Raw genomic sequence first — 21229 nt, 5'->3', positions numbered from 1 at the left:
CTGTTTATACCAAGGAAGGTGACGGGCACAAGGGGGCATTCTTTGCGTCTGGAGGAGAGAAGGTTTTTCCACCAACATAGAAGAGGATTCTTTGCTGTTAGGGCAGTGAGAATCTGGAATTGCTTGCCTGAGGAGGTGGTGATGGCGAACTCAGTCGAGGGGTTCAAGAGAGGCCTGGATGTCTTCCTGGAGCAGAACAATATTGTATCATACAATTATTAGGTTCTGTAGAAGGACGTAGATCTGGGTATTTATTATGATGGAATATAGGCTGAACTGGATGGACAAATGTCTTTTTTCGGCCTTACTAACTATGTTACTATGTTAGGATATGAACTGCAGTCCAAACCCCATACTCCGGAGCACCTGCCAGAGATATCCCCACTCCACACTATCGAACGCCTTATGAGCGTCTAAAGATGCAATAACTCTCTGGCCACAGTTGTCAGATCTGAGTTGCAAATTCATATACAGCCTTCGTAAGTTGATCGCAGTGGACCGATCAGGCATAAAGCCGGACTGGTCTGAGTGCACCAGACCGGAAATAACACTTGTCAACCTCATCGCCAACACCTTAGCCAGAAGTTTAACGTCTGTAGTAAGCAAGGAGATTGGCCGATATGAATCCGGCTGTGTCGGGTCCTTGCCCTCCTTAGGAATCACCACTATTATGGCCTCCCGCATAGATGCCGGTAGACGACCGCCACTCCTAGCCTCCTCCAGAAGTACCCTTAATTTAGGGATCAGCACTTCCCCAAAGTTTTTATAAATTTCAGCAGGAAATCCATCTACGCCAGGTGCCTTCCCATTAGCCATAGACTGCAGTGCCTGACCCAACTCCTCCTCCGTGATGGGAGCTTCCAAATCTTCTCTATCTATGTCACTCAGCCTTGGGAGCTCCAATTCCTCAAGGAACGCCACCGTGTCCTCCACCGACCCATCTACCTGAGAGGAATATAGGTCCGCATAAAAATCCGCAAAAATGTCCAAAATCTCTGAAGTCTCAGAGACAGCCACACCGCTCCCCGATACCAAAGAATGAACAAAGTAAGTGTTTCTCTGGGCAGAAGCCACCATCGATAGCAAATGACCCACAGATTCGCCCTCCTGGTAAAAAGCCAGATTCATGAATTCCCTCTTCCTTTCAGCCTTACCGAGCAATACCTCCTCCAACTGACTCTGAGCTGCCTTTAGTCTCCTCCCAGCCTCGGCTATCCTCAGCCCTTCAACCGCCAACCTCTCTGTCTCTCTCGATTTCCTCTTACACCTGCTAATATCCCTGAACAGCAGTCCCCTCAAGTACGCTTTCATGGCTTCCCACACAGTAAGAACATCTACACTTCCCTCGTTGATCTCAAAAAATTCCACCAACTCCTTCTTTATCTTTTCCAAGTCCATACTGTGTAGCCAATTAGGGTGAATCTTCCACTCCTTCCTGCTCCCGATCCGTGTCCCCACCGGCCGAAATTCCACCTCAACTGGACTATGGTCTGAAAGAGCCCTAGGCAAATATCTCACCTCCCCTACCATCGTGTCCAGTAAACAGTTAGCCAGCGCCAAGTCAATCCTAGACAAAGTACCATGAGCTGGCGAGTAGCATGAGTACGTCCTTTCCCCAATATGTCTAACTCTCCATAAATCAATCATACCTACTTCCCGGACATAGGTCCCAAACTTAGTGATATGTCCCCCTGTTCTATTCTGGGGATTTTTGTTTTTGTCCCAAAAGTCATCACAGATATTATTAAGATCGCCAATAATTAGAGATGGTAACTGTCCCCAACGCTCTACCCTCTCCAGCACCTCTCTTATCTTCTTACTTGAGTATGGGGGCGGAATATACATTGCCGCTATACACATCAACACTCCATTTATTTTACATTTCACCACCACATACTGACCATCCACATCCTCTTTTACCATTACCTCCTCATACTGCACCCCCGCAGGTATTAACACAGACACACCCCTAGAGTACGTCGAGAAAGTAGAATGATACGCCCTCTGTATCCAGCGCCTATTCAATACGTTCACCCTCTCCCGCACTAAATGTGTCTCTAGCAGACATATCATTGAGACCTTCTGTTCTCGGACATACTGCAGACTTGCCGCCCGCCGTGTTTTATCCGCCAGACCTCTCACATTCCAACTCAATATTTTAATACAATCTCCCATCATGTGGCTCATCATTTCTTAAAGTATCCAATTTCCCAAGTATGAGCTGCCCCAACCCTCCCACCCCCCCCTGCCCCCTCCCACCCCCCCTGCCCCCTCCCAACTTGCCCCCCTAACCCCCCCAGTGTAACGCATTCTTCCTCTCATCAAGAGTGGGGCTCCACTGCCCACTGCGAACACTCTCCCTTACTTAACCCTCTCCATTCGCGTCCCGCTGCCATAGCAACCACAATTTCCCCCCCAACTTTCACTTTATTGTATCTTAACATTTCAACTTATATTAACATATAGAAAAAGTACCAAACCAGTTCACAGTACCCAGCATAACCCTCCTCCCCCGTACTTAGTAGTTGGTACTGTCCCCTCCGGCCATTCCTTCAATATGGCCCAGCAAAACCCCCAACAGTTGCTCATCTCTTTAACCATTGCTAACGAGCGCAGAACTCTCCTCTATCGACAGAGAAAACAAATCCCAACTGGATCTCGCCGAAATGTCAGTCGCCCATTCCCTTAAGTTTTTTCTCATGAGTATCAAGCCACTGGGTAGCGTCCTCTGGTGTCAAGAAAAAGTGGGTCTTATTAAAAGCCACCAGTCTCAGCTTGGCGGGAAACATCACTGAGTACTGCAGTCCCAGCTCCCTCAGTCGCCGCTTGACTCCAGTAAACTTCATCCGCTGTTTCTGAACCGAAGCGGAATAATCCGGATAAATGGCGATTTTTTGACCTCCAGCCGTCAGATCCTCCATCTCTCTAGCCTTTCTGAGGATAATGTCTCTGTCCCTGTAGTTCAGTATTTTAGCAAGCATGGTACGGGGATTTGCTCCTGGGGCAGGGGGCTGCGGCGGGACCCTATGAGCACGTTCAACAGCAAAAACTTTTGTCAACACTGTGCTCCCAATCTTCTCCAGCAGCCAGTTTTCCACAAACTCAGTGGGATTTCTCCCCTCAGTCTTTTCAGGCAGCCCCACTATATGTATATTATTTCTTCTGGATCTATTTTCCAGATCCTCATTTTTGGCAGCGAGCTCGGCTATTGCTTGGGCGAACTTCTTTTCAGCTTTTTGTAGCTTAACTATGTGATCTTCTGCCGTGCTCACCCTCTCCTCCACCACTCCTATACGTTTGTCCATTTTCTGCAGAGCCGCATTAATCTGTGCCGTGTCCCCTTTAACTTCCTGCATCTGCTGGGCCAAGGAGTTCAGGGATTGCTGACATGAAGAGATCAGTGTGATAACATCTCTAAGAGTCGGCTCCTCTCCCTGTGATATGCCTCCAGGTCCCCCACTAGCCCCAGCCATGCTGCCTCTCTCCTTCCCCTTCTGTACCTCATGCTGCTCAGCCTTGCTTGCTTCCTCCTCCTCCTGGTCAGCTCCAGATCCTGGTTTGCCTCCTCAGCAGCCTCCACTCTGGCATACTGCTGCAGCTTTGCGGCCACCTCCATGCGCCGCTGACATGCGGCGTTCTCCTTCTCGGCGTCCTCCCTAGCATCGGCACCATCTTGGCCAGCTCCTGCATCGCTGGTGCCAGCGTCTTTCTGCCGCCTCCTGGTCATCGCTGCCGACTCCGGACCCGCCGCTCCGCACTGCTGCACTCTCCGGACCTTCAGCCAGCCGGATTTAGGTGAATTTGCCCGAAAATCGGGGTTAAAGCAGGATTTTTGTCCTTCTGGCAGCAGGAGCACTCTTCCCTGCTTCCACTCACCTGGCCAGCTAGGACACGCCCCCAACCGCCCCCTTCTTGATATAAACCTTTTTTTCCATTAAGATAGTAGAGTTGAAAGCTTGGACCATTTCTTCTACATAGGGAGGTCTGGTTGCCAGCCAGTATTTTAGCCAACCCCCCAAAGCCTCACCAGTCTTGGGTATGACCAAAACGTGCATCAGGTCTGCATTTTCTTCCCAACACGGACAGTAGTCACCTGTCTTTAGGCCCATTCTATATAACTAGCTGTTGAACCCGTTCTACGCCCGGGTGGCGAGCATTTATATTGGTATATGGTCTCCATCCTGTCATGTGCTGCTCCATCCTGCGTACCCATCCTGTTATGTGCTCCCATCCTGTGCCCCCGTTCTGTCATGTGCTGCTCCCATCCTGCGCCCCCGTTCTTTCATGTGCTGCTCCCATCCTGCGCCCCCGTTCTGTCATGTGCTGCTCCCATCCTGCGCCCCCGTTCTGTCATGTGCTGCTTCCATCCTGCACCCCCGTTCTGTCATGTGCTGCTGCCATCCTGCACCCCCGTTCTGTCATGTGCTGCTCCCATCCTGCGGCACCGTTCTTTAATTTGCTGCTCCCATTCATATGCCCCATAAGATGCTCCATAGTATATGCCCCGTATCAGGTGGCGTAAGTAACAAATAGCTGTGGCATGAAGTGCCACAGCAATTTGTTACTTGCGCCACCTGATTCCTTTCCGCCGACATTTTCTTGGTCCTCCTGCTGGCGGAATCGGCGCCTGCGCAGTCTGCGCTTTCCGGCGCCATTTTCTTGAAGACACACTGCAGTGTGTCTTCAAGAAAATGGCGCCGGAAAGCGCAGACTGCGCAGGCGCCGATTCCGGCAGCAGGACCAAGAAAATGGCGGCGGAAAGGAATCAGGTGGCGTAAATAACAAATTGCTGTGGCACTTCATACCTTTGTAAAGTCGCCGTTTTGGGCTGTCACTCACGCTGGTCTGGTCATATGGGCGTGGTGACAGCGCTGTTTCTCCCCCAGATCTCCGTTGGTGGCGTAGTGGTGTGCGCATGCCCAACAGGCGAATCCAGTGCGCAGGTGAAGGAAAAGAGCGCGATCTGCGCTATTCCGCGGTTTATCGGTGGGCGCGGCCATCTTGGTGAGGCCGCGCGTGCGCAGATGGTACTTCTTGGCTTCCCAGGGCTTCAGGAAAATGGCCGCGGGATGCCGCGCGTGCGCAGATGGAGATCGCGGCGGCCATTTTCCTGAAGCCGAGTTCGCATCTCAGCTTCAGGAAAATGGCCGCCGCGATCTCCATCTGCGCACGCGTGGCATCCCGTGGCCATTTTCCTGAAGCCCCGGGAAGCCGAGAAGTACCATCTGCGCACGCGCGGCCTCACAAAGATGGCTGCGCCCACTAATAAACCGCGGAATAGCGCAGATCGCGCTCTTTTCCTTCACCTGCACACTGGATTCGCCTGTTGGGCATGCGCACACCACTACGCCACCAACGGAGATCTGGGGGAGAAACAGCGCTGTCACCATGCCCATATGACCAGACCAGCGTGAGTGACAGCCCAAAACGGCGACTTTACAAAGGTATTTCGGCAGCATAGGTGGGGAATAAAGACTCCAAAAATATACTAATTTAAAGCACAGCTCTGCCCCTATTTAGCGCTATTTTTATATCATTTTGAAAAAACGGGGTGACAGGTTCCCTTTAAAGCCCTCTATGCCGGGGCGTCTTCTAATAATACAAGCTAATCGTTCTACTGCAAGTGCAAAGAGAAGGGGTATAGCTGGCAGCCTTGTCTAGTCTTCCTGAAACGTCCCAGAGACTTTTTGGCCCAGTAAACATGGAGGCTTTTTGGCACAGCACTCCCAGAGGCATGGTTGCACAGTACACACAGAGGCTTTTGGCACAGTACAAACAGAAGCTTTGGAAGTGGCATGGCTGTGATGGCTCTGGAAGTGCTCACAGCCTGAAAGCTTGTTGATTGGCTGCACTGCAGCCTATCAACAAACTTTTATTATACATCTGAACCCAAACAGAAAAATGGACATCCTGTTAAAAGTCTGTGTTCATTGTTTGGTACTGGACACTTTACAGTTTACTTTACAGTTTGGGTTCCCTCATCCCTAATGAGGGCCAAAATGTCACAATTAATGACTACTGTAGTCTCAGAAATATTCAACCCTCTGAATAGAATCTGATAAGAGCACAGCTTTGTCTCAAACCCACCTGATGCAACTAATCAAGGGCTTAATTGATTGTATCAGGTGTACTTTTTATAAAGTACATCTGATACATTGGCTGACAATAAGTTTGTTGACTGTGAATATTGATTGCATGTTAGTTGTCTCTTGTTAGAGAAAGAGGACTAGAACTTTAGAGACACCTATAAGTTCTAGTCCTCTTCCTCTCTAAATAGACAATTTGCATATTTCCCAGTGGAGCATTGCGGCTTAAAAGCCTCCACATCTCGACATGCTTAACATGTCACACTCCGCAAGGAGAAATTTTACCACCTGGATTGCATGTTAGAGAAGTCAAGAGAGTGGACAAAAAAGTTAAGAGAAGAGATCATTGACTTGTGCAAACAAGGAAAAGGATAGAAAATAAAAGCAAACGCATTGAATGTTTCTGAAGACATATTTGAAAGCAGAGTTCAAAAGTTCGAAAAAGTACACCTCTGCTGACCCAAAAGCACGAGAAAAGTTGGCTCAAATATCTTCAAAATCATATAAATAAGCCACAGATGTTTGGGGATTATGTTCTGTGGAGTGATGAAATAAAACTGGAACTCTTCAGGCCTATGTCTGTAGGAGGAAGAATGAAACATACACTGAAAAGCATACCCTGCCTATATTGTAGCATGGCGGTGGTGTAGTAAAGCTCTGGGGCTGCTTTTCTGGAGCCAGCACTGGAAAGTTGCAGTGCATGGAGATCAAGAAGGATGGAGCCAAGTATCTGGAAATCTTAGTAGAAAACATCATGCCTTCTGTAAGGAAACTAAATCTTAGGTATCATTATACGTCCAACATCTCTTGTAACAGGGGTAGTGCCACAGGATCGGATGATGGCTCACGTGGTACCGATATTTAAGAAAGGTAAGAAGGTGGATCTGGGCAACTACCGCCCGGTAAGCATGACATCAGTAGTGTGCAAAATTTTTGAGGGCATTATAAGAGATAACCTGCAGAAATATATTGCAGAGAATAATATACGGTAATAACTGACAACCAGCATGGATTCATGAAGAATAAGTCGTGTCTAACTAACATGTTGGGTTTCTATGAGGAGGTGAGTGCAAATCTGGATGTAGGTAATGCAGCTGATGTAATTTATCTGGACTTTACAAAGGCATTTGATACAGTTCCACATAATAGACTTATACTTAAGCTACAGAAGCAAGGACTGGGGGAAACGATATGCAGATGAGTAAGGAAGGAATTGACTAAATGACCGGAAACAAAGAGTTTTCAGAAATGGTACGTTCTCTAAATGGGATATAGTCAGCAGTGGGTACCGCAGGGATCTGTACTGGGAGCAGTGGGGACTGCATGGATCTGTGCTAGGACCGATTTCTTTTTAACCTCTTTCTTGATGACCTTGTGGATGAGATTAAGAGTAAAGTGTCAGTCTTTGCTGATGTAGGATATTAAAATCTGACCTTGATATTACAATATTGCACAACAATCTGAATAAGATGACTGAATGGGCAAACACTTGTCAAATGAGATTTAATATAGATAAATGTAAAGTAGTGGTAAGCGAGTATGCTTGTTGCTCGGGTTTTCCCAAGCATGCTCGGATGATCTCCCTAGTATTTGTTAGTGCTCGGAGATTTAGTTTTCATTGCCCCAGCTTCATGATTTACAGATTCTAGACAGCCTGAATACATATGGGGGTTGCCAGTTTGCTAGGGAATCCTCACATGTATTCAGCCTGTCTAGCAGCCGTAAATCATGCAGCTGCGTGGACAAAAACTATATCTCCGAGCACTAGCAAACACTCGGAGACCACCCGAGCGTGCTTGGGAAAACCCAAGCAACGAGTATACTCGCTCATCACTAATGTAAAATAATGCACTACAGATCAAGAGAAGGATTTGGTATTCTCGTTACAAGTAAGCTGAGCAGCAGTACTCAATGTCAAGCACAGCTGCAAAAGCAAACGAGATTTTAGGATGCATAAAAAGAGAGAGAAAATCCCGCGATCCCAACGTATTATTACCCTTTTATAAATCACTGGTGAGGCCACATCTAGAATATTGGATCCCGTTTTGGGCTTCACATTTTAAAAAGGATATTCATAAGTTAGAATCAGTTCAACGACGGTCAACTAGATTATTACAAGGAATGTAAGGCCTCTCATATGAGGAGAGGTTGGAAAAGTTGGGCTTGTTTAGCTTAGAAAAACACGCCTCAGAGGGGATCTCATTTACATGCATAAATATATGTGTGCCAGTACAAAGGACTGGCACATGACTTGTTCCTTCCAAGGAAACTGCTGAGGACTAGGGGCACTCATTACGGAAGAAAGGCAATTCCGACAGCTAATCAGGAAAGGGTTCTTTACAGTTAGAACAGTCAGACTGTGGAATGCCCTACCACAGGAAGTTGTAATGGCAGACAATATAACAGCTTTAAAAAAGGGCTAGATTATTTCCTCAGTACACATAACATTGCGGGTTATAGCTAAATTAGTGACAAAATGTACAGTTGGTGGAGAAAGGTTGAACTTGATGGACCTAGGTCTTTATTCAACCTAAGTAACTACGTAACTATGTAGCATGCCAATGATCAAAAGCTTTCCTCAAAGTTCACCAAGGATTGGTTTCAGAAGAAGTCCTGTCAGATTCTGGAGTGGCCATCACAGTCACCTGACTTGAGCCCCATAGAAAATCTTTGGTGGATTTGAAGAAGACATTAGTAACATGCAAGCCCAAGAATATTAGTGAAGTAGAGGCCAATACCACTGAGAAATTGGCTAAGATTCCTCAGGAACACTGCCATAAACTGGTGTCTAGTTATGCAACTTTGTAGCAGGTCAAAACAGCCAAATTACTCTTTTAATTATTCAAGATGCCTCTGAGGAAGCACTTGATTAATTCTAGGACTGCAATGGTCATTGAAAGAGGCATTTTAAAACTAAACTAGGGAATATATGCCAAGGACCAATGCCCAAAACTGGATTGCAAAAAACTCTGCTTGTGGAGATGATTCTGAATTCAAGCTTATTATAAACTAGAACATGTTTTTACCATATCTCATTTTGCAAATAAAATTTTTAACCATTTGAACCCTCCTGTACGATTTTTGGAAGGATATACCAGAGCTAAATGTATTAGAGTTAGTAGAAAATTACTCCATTGTTTAATAGGCACAGCAAAAAAAACTGTATTGCAGGTCTGGATTTCTCATCATCCACCTTCCCGAAAACTTATTTTTGAGGGAAAATTGACCATCTACAGCTCTGGCAAAAATTAGGAGACCACTGCAAAATTTTGTTTCTCTGATTTTTCTCTTTATAGGTTAATTTTTGAGTAAAATGTAAATTATTAATTTATTCTATAAACTTCTGACATGTCTCCGAATTTCCAAGCAATACATTTTGGGTTTTTTTCTGACAAAGAAAAATGGTAAAAAAAAAAGTGCTTTCAGACCTCAAATAATGCAAAGAAGACAAGTTCATAATCATTGAGAAACAATAATACTAATGTTTTAACTCAGGAAGAGTCAGAAATCAATACTTTGTGGAATAACCATGATTTTTAATCACAGCTTTCATGCGTCTTGGCATGCTTCCCACCAGTCTTTCACACTACTACTGGAGCAAAAATTTAAGAAGTTCTTTGTTTGATGGCTTGTGACTATCCATCATCCTCTTCATTACTTTCCAGAGGTTCTCACTGGGGTTCAGGTCTGGAGATTGGGCTGCCCATGACAAGGTTTTGATATGGTGGTCTCATAATTTTTGCCAGAGCTGAATATCATATTTTTATCTCTAAAGAGAAAAAATCAGAAACTTTACACTTCTTAGGGTGCTTTCTCACTGTATTTTGTTTCACGTTCGTTGGTCCAGTCCGGACGTACGTCTGAACCCTCTCCTCTCCATAAAACTGGATTTAGGCGTATGTGCCAATGAGGCCATAGACTATAATGGTACAGACATAGTGCACTCTGATGTGCATCATTTTCAGGCGTATAAGTCTACCGGAGGCAGACAATCAGACATAGTAGACTGCGCCTGAGTTTCCGTCTCCAGTAGATGTATATGCTTGAAAATGATGCGCATCATAGCACATGTCCACTTTGTCTGCACCATTATAGTCTATAGTCTCGTCGGCACATACGCCAGAGTCCCATTTTGCGAGTAGGCTGGGACAGAAGCCCCGTCGGGACCAATGAACGTGAAGCAAAGCGCAATGTTAAAGGGAACCTGTCACCCCCAAAATCGAAGGTGAGCTAAGCCCAGCAGCATCAGGGGCTTATCTACAGCATTCTGTAATGCTGTAGATAAGCCCCCGATGTATCCTAAAAGATGAGAAAAAGAGGTTAGATTATACTCACCCAGGGGCGGTCCCGGTACGATGGACGTCGTGGTCCGGTCCGGGGCCTCCCATCTTCTTACGATGACGTCCTCTTCTTGTCTTCACGCTGCTGCTCCGGCGCAGGCATACTTTGTCTGACCTGTTGAGAAAAAATAGCAAAGTACTGCAGTGCGCAGGCGCCGGGACTCTCTGACATTTCCCGGCGCCTGTGCACTGCAGTACTTTGCTCTGCCCTCAACAGGGCAGACAAAATACGCCTGCGCCGAAGCCGCAGCGTGACTACAAGAAGAGGACGTTATCGTAAGAAGATGGGAGGCCCCGGACCGGACCGCAGCGGGACTGCCCCTGGGTGAGTATAATCTAACCTCTTTTTCTCATCTTTCAGGATACATCGGGGGCTTATCTACAGCATTACAGAATGCTGTATATACAGTTAGGTCCATATATATTTGGACAGAGACAACATTTTTCTAATTTTGGTTATAGACATTACCAGAATGAATTTTAAGCAAAACAATTCAGATGCAGTTGAAGTTCAGACTTTCAGCTTTCATTTGAGGGTATCCACATTAAAATTGGATGAAGGGTTTACGAGTTTCAGCTCCTTAACATGTGCCACCCTGTTTTTAAAGGGACCAAAAGTAATTGGACAATTGACTCCAAGGCTATTTCATGGACAGGTGTGGGCAATCCCTTCATTACGTCATTCTCAATTAAGCAGATAAAAGGCCTGGAGTTGATTTGAGGTGTGGTGCTTGCATTTGGAAGGTTTTGCTGTGAAGTAAACATGCGGTCAAAGGAGCTCTCCATGCAGGTGAAACAAGCCATCCTAAAGCTGCGAAAACAGAAAAAACCCATCCGAGAAATTGCTACAATATTAGGAGTGGCAAAATCTACAGTTTGGTACATCCTGAGAAAGAAAGAAAGCCTGGTGAACTCATCAATGCAAAAAGACCTGGGTGCCCACGGAAGACAACAGTGGTGGATGATCGCAGAATAATCTCCATGGTGAAGAGAAACCCCTTCACAACAGCCAACCAAGTGAACAACACTCTCCAGGAGGTAGGCGTATCAATATCCAAATCTACCATAAAGAGAAGACTGCATGAAAGTAAATACAGAGGGTTCACTGCACGGTGCAAGCCACTCATAAGCATCAAGAATAAAAAGGCTAGACTGGACTTTGCTAAAAAACATCTAAAAAAGCCAGCAAAGTTCTGGAAGAACATTTTTTGGACAGATGAAGCCAAGATCAACCTCTACCAGAATGATGGAAAGAGAAAAGTATGGCGAAGGCGTGGTACATCTCATGATCACAAAGCATACCACATCATCTGTAAAACCCAGCGGAGGCAGTGTGATGGCTTGGGCATGCATGGCTGCCAGTGGCACTGGGTCACTAGTGTTTATTGATGATGTGACACAGGACAGAAGCAGCCGAATGAATTCTGAGGTATTCAGAGACATACTGTGTGCTCAGATCCAGCCAAATGCAGCCCAACTGATTGGTCGTCGTTTCATACTACAGATGGACCATGACTCAAAACATAAAGTCAAAGCAACCCAGGAGTTTATTAAAGCAAAGAAGTGGAATATTCTTGAATGGCCAAGTCAGTCACTGGATCTTAACCCAATTGAGCATGCATTTCACTTGTTAAAGACTTAACTTCAGACAGAAAGGCCCACAAACAAACAGCAACTGAAAACCACAGCAGTGAAGGCCTGGCAGAGCATCAAAAAGGAGGAAACACAGCGTCTGGTGATGTCCATGAGTCCAAGACTTCAGGCAGTCATTGCCCACAAAGGGTTTTCAACGAAGTACTAAAAATGAACATTTTATTTAAAATTATTGAATCTGTCCAATTACTTTTGGTCCCTTTAAAAACAGGGTGGCACATGTTAAGGAGCTGAAACTCCTAAACCCTTCATCCAATTTTAATGTGGATACCCTCAAATGAAAGCTGAAAGTCTGAACTTCAACTGCATCTGAATTGTTTTGCTTAAAATTCATTGTGGTAATGTCTATAACCAAAATTAGAAAAATGTTGTCTCTGTCCAAATATATATGGACCTAACTGTAAGTCCCTGATGCTGGTGAGCTTAGCTCATCTTCAATTTTGGGGGTGACAGGTTCCCTTTAAAGCACCCTTACTCTTCCAAGATGAATACAACTGAAAATAAATGACTACACAGAATCCGCTAACAATAGTATTCAACGGCTGAACTCAACCTATAGAACTACACAAAGAGAGTAGGAAAACCTACGGAGTATATATGCCCATTAAAAAATATTTTTATTGTTGAAAATTATGACATACATGAAAAACAAAAATCTAAAAGACGGATGTTACTGGATGTGCATGTGCATGCAGAGGAACATAGACAAATGCAGGAGGTGAAAAAACAGCACGGGCTGTGGGAATGCTGCAGGCAGCAGGTGATATCTGCATGTAAGTTTTAGTTTGATCCATTTTTAACTGATCATTTTCAAGAGTCCGCAAATCAAAAAGTTCAGATTGTCTACCTAGGCTTCAGTGAAAAAAACAAATAGATAAGAAAAAAACTGATTAAACTAGTATGACTGTTCTCTTATTGGATGATAACACATGGGTGTGTGGAGGCAGCCTAAGGCTATGTTCCCACATTGCAGAATAGAAGCAGATTTTTCCTCATCAAAACCGCACACCCTTGCCAGGGAAAACGCAGGCGGATTTCGATGCATTTTTTACGCGTTTTTCATTAGTTTTTTTCTAAGCGTTTTTTAAGCGCTTTTTTAGCGTTTTTGAGCACAAATAAAGTTGGGACAAAAAAAAAAATCATACCAGCTATCATCCAGGAAGACTGGAATGATCTGGGATTCTCGTCTTCCTGGATTATGGGATGCTTATGGGATGGCATGATGTGATGCCCATGATGTCACTTCATATTTGCTGTAGTTTTGAATTACAAAACTGCTGCAAATGCGCTTGAAATCCGCAAACATTTTTAATATTTGCGGATTTCAAGCGTTCCAATGCAAGGAATTGCTGCGATTCCCCCCAAAAATGAACATCTGTGTATTTTAATCCGATGTGATTACGCTGCAGAAAAATACGCAGCATGGGCACAGCAATTGTGGAATGCATTTAAAATTAATGGAATGCGTTTTGTTAGCGTTTTTTAAGCATTTCCGCAGTGGAAAAATGTGTCAGAAACGCTTAAAAACCGCAATGTGGGCACCCAGCCTATTACCTGTACAATCAGTTATGAAGAGAGCTGCTGCTTACCCCCCACCTTCCTTATTTTAATGTGTTTTTTTCTAATTTTTTTATTGTGATTTCATTTATATTGATTAGTTGTCTTTTTTTCATATAGAATTATGTCCCATATTACAGTAATGTAAAATTTACAGATTATGTGTTGGGAACCCACATGGAGGAGATGAGATACTGTATGTTTTGAAAGGACGAAATATAGGATTAATATATTGCATCCAAAATGAATTCAGTCCTGATGCATTAGTATCTTATCTCTTCTTAATGAATCTAGAACATTGCAAAGTCTTCACAATACAATCTTAGTATTGCTCCATCTCATGGTAAAAATATGTTGGTTTTATAAAACAAAATTGTTTTATTTTATCTATTCCTATTCATAGTAATGAGACGTACTATAAAGTTTGTTACTTTTCTTGTTTTGTTTTATTTTATTTGAAGAAACCACTTGTTATACTAGTTGTTGAGCTATTTTTTGTTCTTGTTTCATTGATTTATTGCAAATAGAATGTTTGTACATTTTTCTAGTAAAACGAATTTGGAATTTGAGTTGAATGAGCTAAATTACAATTGGAACATAAGTGGTATTACATAATAATACATTGCATAGGTACATAGCACAAGCCAAATATCCAGTACATGAAGAAAGTGAGCGACTTGTATAGAGGAAGTTACGGCCGCAATGGTTTACAATTTAGAAGATCCACTAGTGACTAAAATATGCAGTGACCACACGTGTATAAGAAGGTTTGCTCACTGCTAATTTAATATTTTCTTCCCTGTCTACCTACTTCTATCTCTCAGTAAAGCCGGCTCTGTGCAGTTTGTTACCTTGTCGAAATGGAGGAACATGTAAGGAGTCGCATGATGATTATTACTGTTTGTGCCCATATCCTTTTACTGGAAGACACTGTGAGACAGGTGAGATTATATTTTTTATTTTTATCGGGTTGATATTTTTTTGCATTGCCTCCTTAACGGTAACCTGCCAGGTTCGATAATGCTATTAACCTGCAGATACTCTATAAGGTTAATCTGCAGATCAATAGTGTTATGAAGGTGTATGGCCACAGTACTGAAAGTGCAGCATCTGGGAGAAAATGAATGTTATTTCTCCTGGGAGTCGATGGCTTTTACTTATGTAGGCGTGCCTTGAGCAATTACGCTCAGCACTCACAGCACTACGAGCAGTTGTAAGCACTCCTTGACACTGACTGACAGCCGCCTCTGCAGTGCATTGCTGCAGAACAGATTATCAGAGTCTGCTGTCAGTCAGTGGCGGGGCATGCTTACAGCTGCCGCTCTCAGTGCAGTGACTACAATTGCTCTGGACACGCCTGCATGACTGAAATTGTGGCAATCGGGCACCTTCATAACGCTACTAAAGTTAAGGTTAACCCTGCATCTGCACGATAATAGCGTTATCAGACATGACAGGTTCCCTTTAATGATTTACAGGACAAAAGATGACCTGTAACCATTGCCTGTTAGTTATATCTCTGTCATCTATCCAAATAAAAGATAGCAGAATATGATTAGGCATGGGATCCACTGCAGCCTCTACAGACACCTCCAGAAGATCTGAGCCCTCTTCAGGTCTATTTTAGTAATGATTTGTTTTTATCATGATGTACATTTAAAAATTATATTGTGGTACTGTGTTAGCCAGGAAAATCTATGTAAATACTTTTATGCCCAAAGATGACAAAAGTATTCTCTGAGTGTTACATTTATTGGCTAACCAGAACAAAACAAGCTTTCAGAGCACAGTGGCTCCTTCTTCAGGAAGGTTTACAAATGAATTAATAAGACAACAGCACAACATTTAAGAGATATTACAACAGGACATATGTTCATGAGGCGGAAGTGTGATGCTTCCTAAAGTTAAGCCAAGGAAATCAAATTAGGGTTTTTGAAATGGAGAGGCAGTGGGAATGTTCCCTTCGTTATTTGGAGGCTGTCTGGTGGAGATGTGAATTGTATCCATGTCATAAATCCCAGTGTTAAATTGAATCCTATTGTCAAAGAATTGAACATCCTTATCAGTTTGAATTCCCAAATTCTTCTCTCTCTGTTGTCCTTAAAATGACCTTTTAGTATTACATACATGCTAGCCACCTTAGGGAGAGACCCAAGTTGGGCTAAATGTAGCGGGACGAAAGAGAAAAGGTTTCTTTCGTCCCGCTACATTTAGCCCAACTTGGGTCTCTCCCTAAGGTGGCTAGCATGTATGTATCGCTTGCTCACCGAGCCCCACTCCATACAGCCAACCAATTCCAGCCCTGTGCTGATGAGGGCCTAAAGCCCGAAACACGTGTCCACAGGTAGGAATTGGTTGGCTGTGTAAATTTAGAAACTAATCCGCAGCATTGCACGCTTGGCGGTTCCAAGCGCTGTGGATTAGACAGGGGTGGAAAGAGATGATTTGCATAGCTCCGCCTACTGCAAAGGATTCTGGGTAAACCTGCTATTCTTTGTATTATGCTGCTTGCAAGTACTTTCCGTTTCAGGAAAGCATCCACTATGTACTTTTAGTTTTAGGACTTTAATCCATCATAGTGTCCAGGTCTAGATAAATGTTTTCCCTGCAGGTGTGTCAAGTTCATTCTTGATTGTGTGTCTGTGTAGATTCATCTTTGTTTGCAGTTTTTTGGCATTGTTTCCCCAATATAGATACCTCCGAGGCACCTTGTACGTTGTATCATGTACACCACACTGGAGGATGTACATGAAAATAACAATTTGGGGACAATTTATACAAACAAAGTATGGGCAGCGCCATGGGAAGCAAAATGTCTCCACAATGTGCTATCATATTTCTGGCTAAACTAGAGGAAAAGTTTTTGTTATCTTGCTCTATTAAACTTCTAGCATACTTCCCATCCGCTATATATATATGATTTGCTAATAATCTGGACAGGATCAAAAGATGATCTGCTTACCTTCCACAATAACTTCAACAAGTTCCACCCAACCATCAATCTCATGCTCAAAGTCTTAAATACGTTTTCTGAACATGACCATATACATCAAAGACAATACCTTACAAACATCAATTTACCATAAGCTCACAGTACGTTCAAAATATTCTAGATGGAACAGCTTTAATCCAAGACACCATCTACAGTCAAGCTCTGAGGTATGTGCGAATCTCTTCAGACAGCAAGGACAGAAAACTACACCTGCTATCACTGAGGAATACATTCCTACGGGGATACCATCCAATGGTAATAGATGAACCGATCTACAGAGCTACAGTGATCACAAGAAGCAGCATCAATCAGAGGGAGGACAAAAACGGGGCATCTGGTGGTCACATACAACCCCAACATGAGCATCATAAGGAAGATCGGTGCTGATCTTCAACCCATACTCCACAGAGACCACAGACTGAAATACGTATTCCCAGAACTACCTCTTCTCTCCTACAAACAGTCCTCTAACGTAAGGAATTTTTTTGTCAGACGTGTCTTCTCATCACCATCAGTGATGGGCATATTCTCCTGTAACAATAAAAATGCAAAACTTGTACCCACATATTACCCACAAATAGACTGTGTGCAGAATTATTAGGCAAGTTGTATTTTGATCACATGATCCTTTTTATACATGTTGTCCTACTCCAAGCTGTTCAAGTTTGAGAGCCAACTACCAATTAAGTAAATCAGGTGATGTGCATCTTTGTAATGAGGAGGGGTGTTGTCTAATGACATCAAAACCCTATGTAAGGTGTGCTTAACCCTAGAACGCATGACGTTAAAAAAATACATATTAACGTATTGGGGGCCTTTTAGGCCCCCATGCACATAATGTAGAAAAACACACTTAAATTACTTTCACAAGTTTATTTCAAAATTGCTCAATAAAATATGAATAGTGGACAAAATTTTAATTATAATTTTTCACAGAAAACACCCAAAAATCTTTTTTTTCCCAAATTTCACACAAAGACATGAAAACACACAAAAACGCATAGAAATCTATAGCAAACTAGCTGCAGCTACATTTTTATTCTAACATTCTTTTCTATTATATTAGTCTTCCAAACAATTCTGACATGTTATTTTTTCAGAAGTTTTGTGCAATTTTTTATAAATATGTTCCAGATATAACTGATAGGGGCTAATTTGTCTGTTTCAAACCTCGCTGCACGAGTTCGTTTATCATCAAAGCGAATGATTCTTCTAATTTCCTCATATCTGCCCACTGACATTGTCGCCTTATAGTGTGGATCAGAAAGTGGGTCCAGAAATAATTCTCGTATTGGGACATCATACGATTTTTGACTCCCTGCCAGCAGTAAAAGTCCAATATATGCATAAAGTTCCTCTTCTGAGATATTTTTCCAGGACTTATTTTTTGCAGAAGCGATACGTCTTCATTCTAGGTTTGAACATAATAGGACCTCTTCTGCAATATTGTCAGAAAAATAAGTACAGAATACATCTTTAGGGGTAAAGTAACTGGGACTTCCCACAGCTCCTTGAGCCTGTCTCACAATATTGTGTTTTGGAGTACGTCCGACTAATGTAGGATTACTGTCCCAAAAAACATTCGTTTTGGATGTTCTGCTTATCACTTCTTGAGGATCCACTAGATTCACTTCTTCATCATCAGAAGAATCACTGGATGAGGATGTTTGATTAGCTGGTGGCAGATATTCTTCATCAGACAAAGATAGTTCACTTTCATTATCGCTTTGAAACATAATCGCTTCAATCTCTTGGTCAGTCAGACACTTGGAGGAAGAGTGTGCCATTGCTGACTAGATGTTAGCAAACTAAAAGAAAAAACAGAATCAGAGTTGTCCACTCTTTGCTTGTGTGTGACACACTGAAAGTGTAATGTCCCCCCTTCTTCCTCTCACCCTCAGCAGCTCTTACCTTTTATACTTTTAGGTGGTGTACAATTCTCTGGATTTTTGTGGCTCACAAGCTCTAGCCTTTGCAAGCTTCTTAGAAACAGAAACTGAAAATGAATCAGATTTCCTCTCAACAGCTTATCTTATCACAGGTCCTTCAGCAATTAGCTCACAGTGTATACTGTCCTCAGTACTCTATACACAGCTCATTACTGTGTTCCAAAGGACGTGAGGTGATGTCATGGCCTTATCACTCCCTCCAAAAATCACATGACATCCTCACATGTTATTATCCACACCCTGGCCCCTCCACCAACATTACTGAGTACAAATAAAGTAACTTGAGACACAAACACTACTGAGAACATGAAAAAAATAGCGGGGGCCTAAAAGGCCCCCAATTCGTACAGATGTAGTTTTCACCAAACAAGCATTGTTACACCATAATGCCTATGAAAAAAATTATATGAACAACTGGATATTATCAACAACGACATACTTGAGGAATACCTGGAGTTTCAAAATTATAACTAAAGTAATTTTGCAGATAATAGCAAAAATGTAAGTATGGGGCCTAAAAGGCCCCCAATGTGCATTCTAGGGTTAATTATTAGGCATCTTCCTTTCCTTTGGTGGCAAAATGGGTCAGAAGAGATATTTGACGGGCTCTGAAAAGTCCAAAATTGTGAGATGTCTTGCAGAGGGATACAGCAGTCTTGAAATTGCCAAACTTTTGAAGAATGATCACCGAACAATCAAGCATTTCATGGCAAATAGCCAACAGGGTCGCAAGAAGCGTGTTGGGCAAAAAAGGCGTACAATAACTGCCCATGAATTGAGGAAATCAAGCGTGAAGCTGCCAAGATGCCATTTGCCACCAGTTTTGCCATATTCCAGAGCTGCAACGTTACTGGAGTAACAAAAAGCACAAGATGTGCAATACTCAGGGACATGGCCAAGGTAAGGAAGGCTGAAAAACGACCACCTTTGAACAAGAAACATAAGATAAAACGTCAAAACTGGGCCAAGAAATATCTCAAGACTGACTTTTCAAAGGTTTTATGGACTGATGAAATGAGAGTGACTCTTGATGGGCCAGATGGATGGGCCAGAGGCTGGATCAGTAAAGGGCAGAGAGCTCCACTCCTACTCAGATGCCAGCAAGGTGGAGGTGGGGTACTGGTATGGGCTGGTATCATCAAAGATAAACTTGTGGGACATTTTCAGGTTGAGGATGGAGTGAAGCTCAACTCCCAGACCTACTGCCAGTTTCTGGAAGACAACTTCTTCAAGCAGTGGTACAGGAAGAAGTCTGTATCGTTTAAGAAAAACATGATTTTCATGCAGGACAATGCTCCATCACATGCCTCCAACTACTCCACAGTGTGGCTGGCCAGTAATGGTCTCAAAAATGAAAAAATAATGACATGGCCCCCTTGTTCACCTGATCTGAATCCCATAGAGAACCTGTGGTCCCTCATAAAATGTAAGATCTACAGGGAGGGAAAACAGAACACCTCTCGGAACAGTGTCTGGAGGCTGTGGTGGCTGCTGCACGCAATGTTCATCGTAAACAGATCAAGCAACTGACAGAATCTATGGATGGAAGGCTGCTGAGTGTCATCATAAAGAAAGGGGGCTATATTGGTCACTAATTTTGGGGGGGTTTGTTTTTGCATGTCAGAAATGTTTGTTTCTAAATTTTGTGCAGTTATATTGGTTTACCTGGTGAAAATAAACAAGTGAGATGGGAATATATTTGGTTTTTATTAAGCTGCCTAATAATTCTGCACAGTAATAGTTACCTGCACAAACAGATATCCTCCTAAGATGGTCAAATCTAAAAAAAAAAACCACTCCAACTTCCAAAAATATTAAGCTTTGATATTTACGAGTCTTTTGGGTTGATTGAGAGCATAGTTGTTGATCAATAATAAAAATAATCCTCTAAAATACAACTTGCCTAATATTCTGCACACAGTGTACAGTCTGCATATCCAACACAAATCAGGACTATAAGATCATGGATTTCTTTTCATGAACATTCCCCAATGTGGTGTATATAATACAATGTACAAGATGCCCTGGAAGTATCTATATCGTGGAAACTAAGCAAAAACTACAAACAAGGATGAATCTACACTGACACACAATCAGGAATGAAATGGACAGGACTGTGGGAAAACCTTTCTCTGGACACTGGATGATGTATTTAAAAGTCTTAATACTAAAAGGTCATTTTAAGGACAACATAGAGAGGAGAATGAGGAAATTCAAACTGATAAGGATGTTCAATTCTTTGACAATAGGAATCAATTTAACACCTGGATTTATGACTCACTGCATGGACACAATTCACATCTCCACAACACGTATTCCAGATTACTAAGGCCAATAAAGGGATCACTCTAAAGGTACCGTCACACTAAGCGACGCTGCAGCGATACCGACAACGATCCGGATCGCTGCAGCGTCGCTGTTTGGTCGCTGGAGAGCTGTCACACAGACAGCTCTCCAGCGACCAACGATCCCGAAGTCCCCGGTAACCAGGGTAAACATCGGGTTACTAAGCGCAGGGCCGCGCTTAGTAACCCGATGTTTACCCTGGTTACCAGCGTAAAAGTAAAAAACAAACAAACACTACATACTTACCTTCCGCTGTCTGTCCCTCTGCGCTCTGCTTCTCTGCCCTGTGTAAGCACAGCGGCCGGA

The 21229-nt window shown here is 43.2% G+C and overlaps 1 protein-coding gene across 7 annotated transcripts in view; it reads left to right on the top strand.

The window, feature by feature from the left end:
* SNED1 (sushi, nidogen and EGF like domains 1) overlaps positions 1–21229 on the top strand; it is a 335409-nt gene that overhangs the window by 270187 nt on the left and 43993 nt on the right. For all 7 annotated transcript variants that reach the window (XM_069727726.1, XM_069727731.1, XM_069727729.1 and 4 more), the window contains one exon: positions 14461–14577. In XM_069727726.1, coding sequence (XP_069583827.1) covers positions 14461–14577 — 117 coding nt within the window. The remainder of the gene's footprint in view (positions 1–14460; positions 14578–21229) is intronic.

This window comes from Ranitomeya imitator, chromosome 5 (assembly GCF_032444005.1).
Source record: "Ranitomeya imitator isolate aRanImi1 chromosome 5, aRanImi1.pri, whole genome shotgun sequence".
In the NCBI taxonomy this organism is placed as follows: Eukaryota; Metazoa; Chordata; class Amphibia; order Anura; family Dendrobatidae; genus Ranitomeya; species Ranitomeya imitator.
The sequence above is the reverse complement of the archived record's forward strand: the minus strand, read 5'-3'. Positions and strand labels throughout refer to the sequence as shown.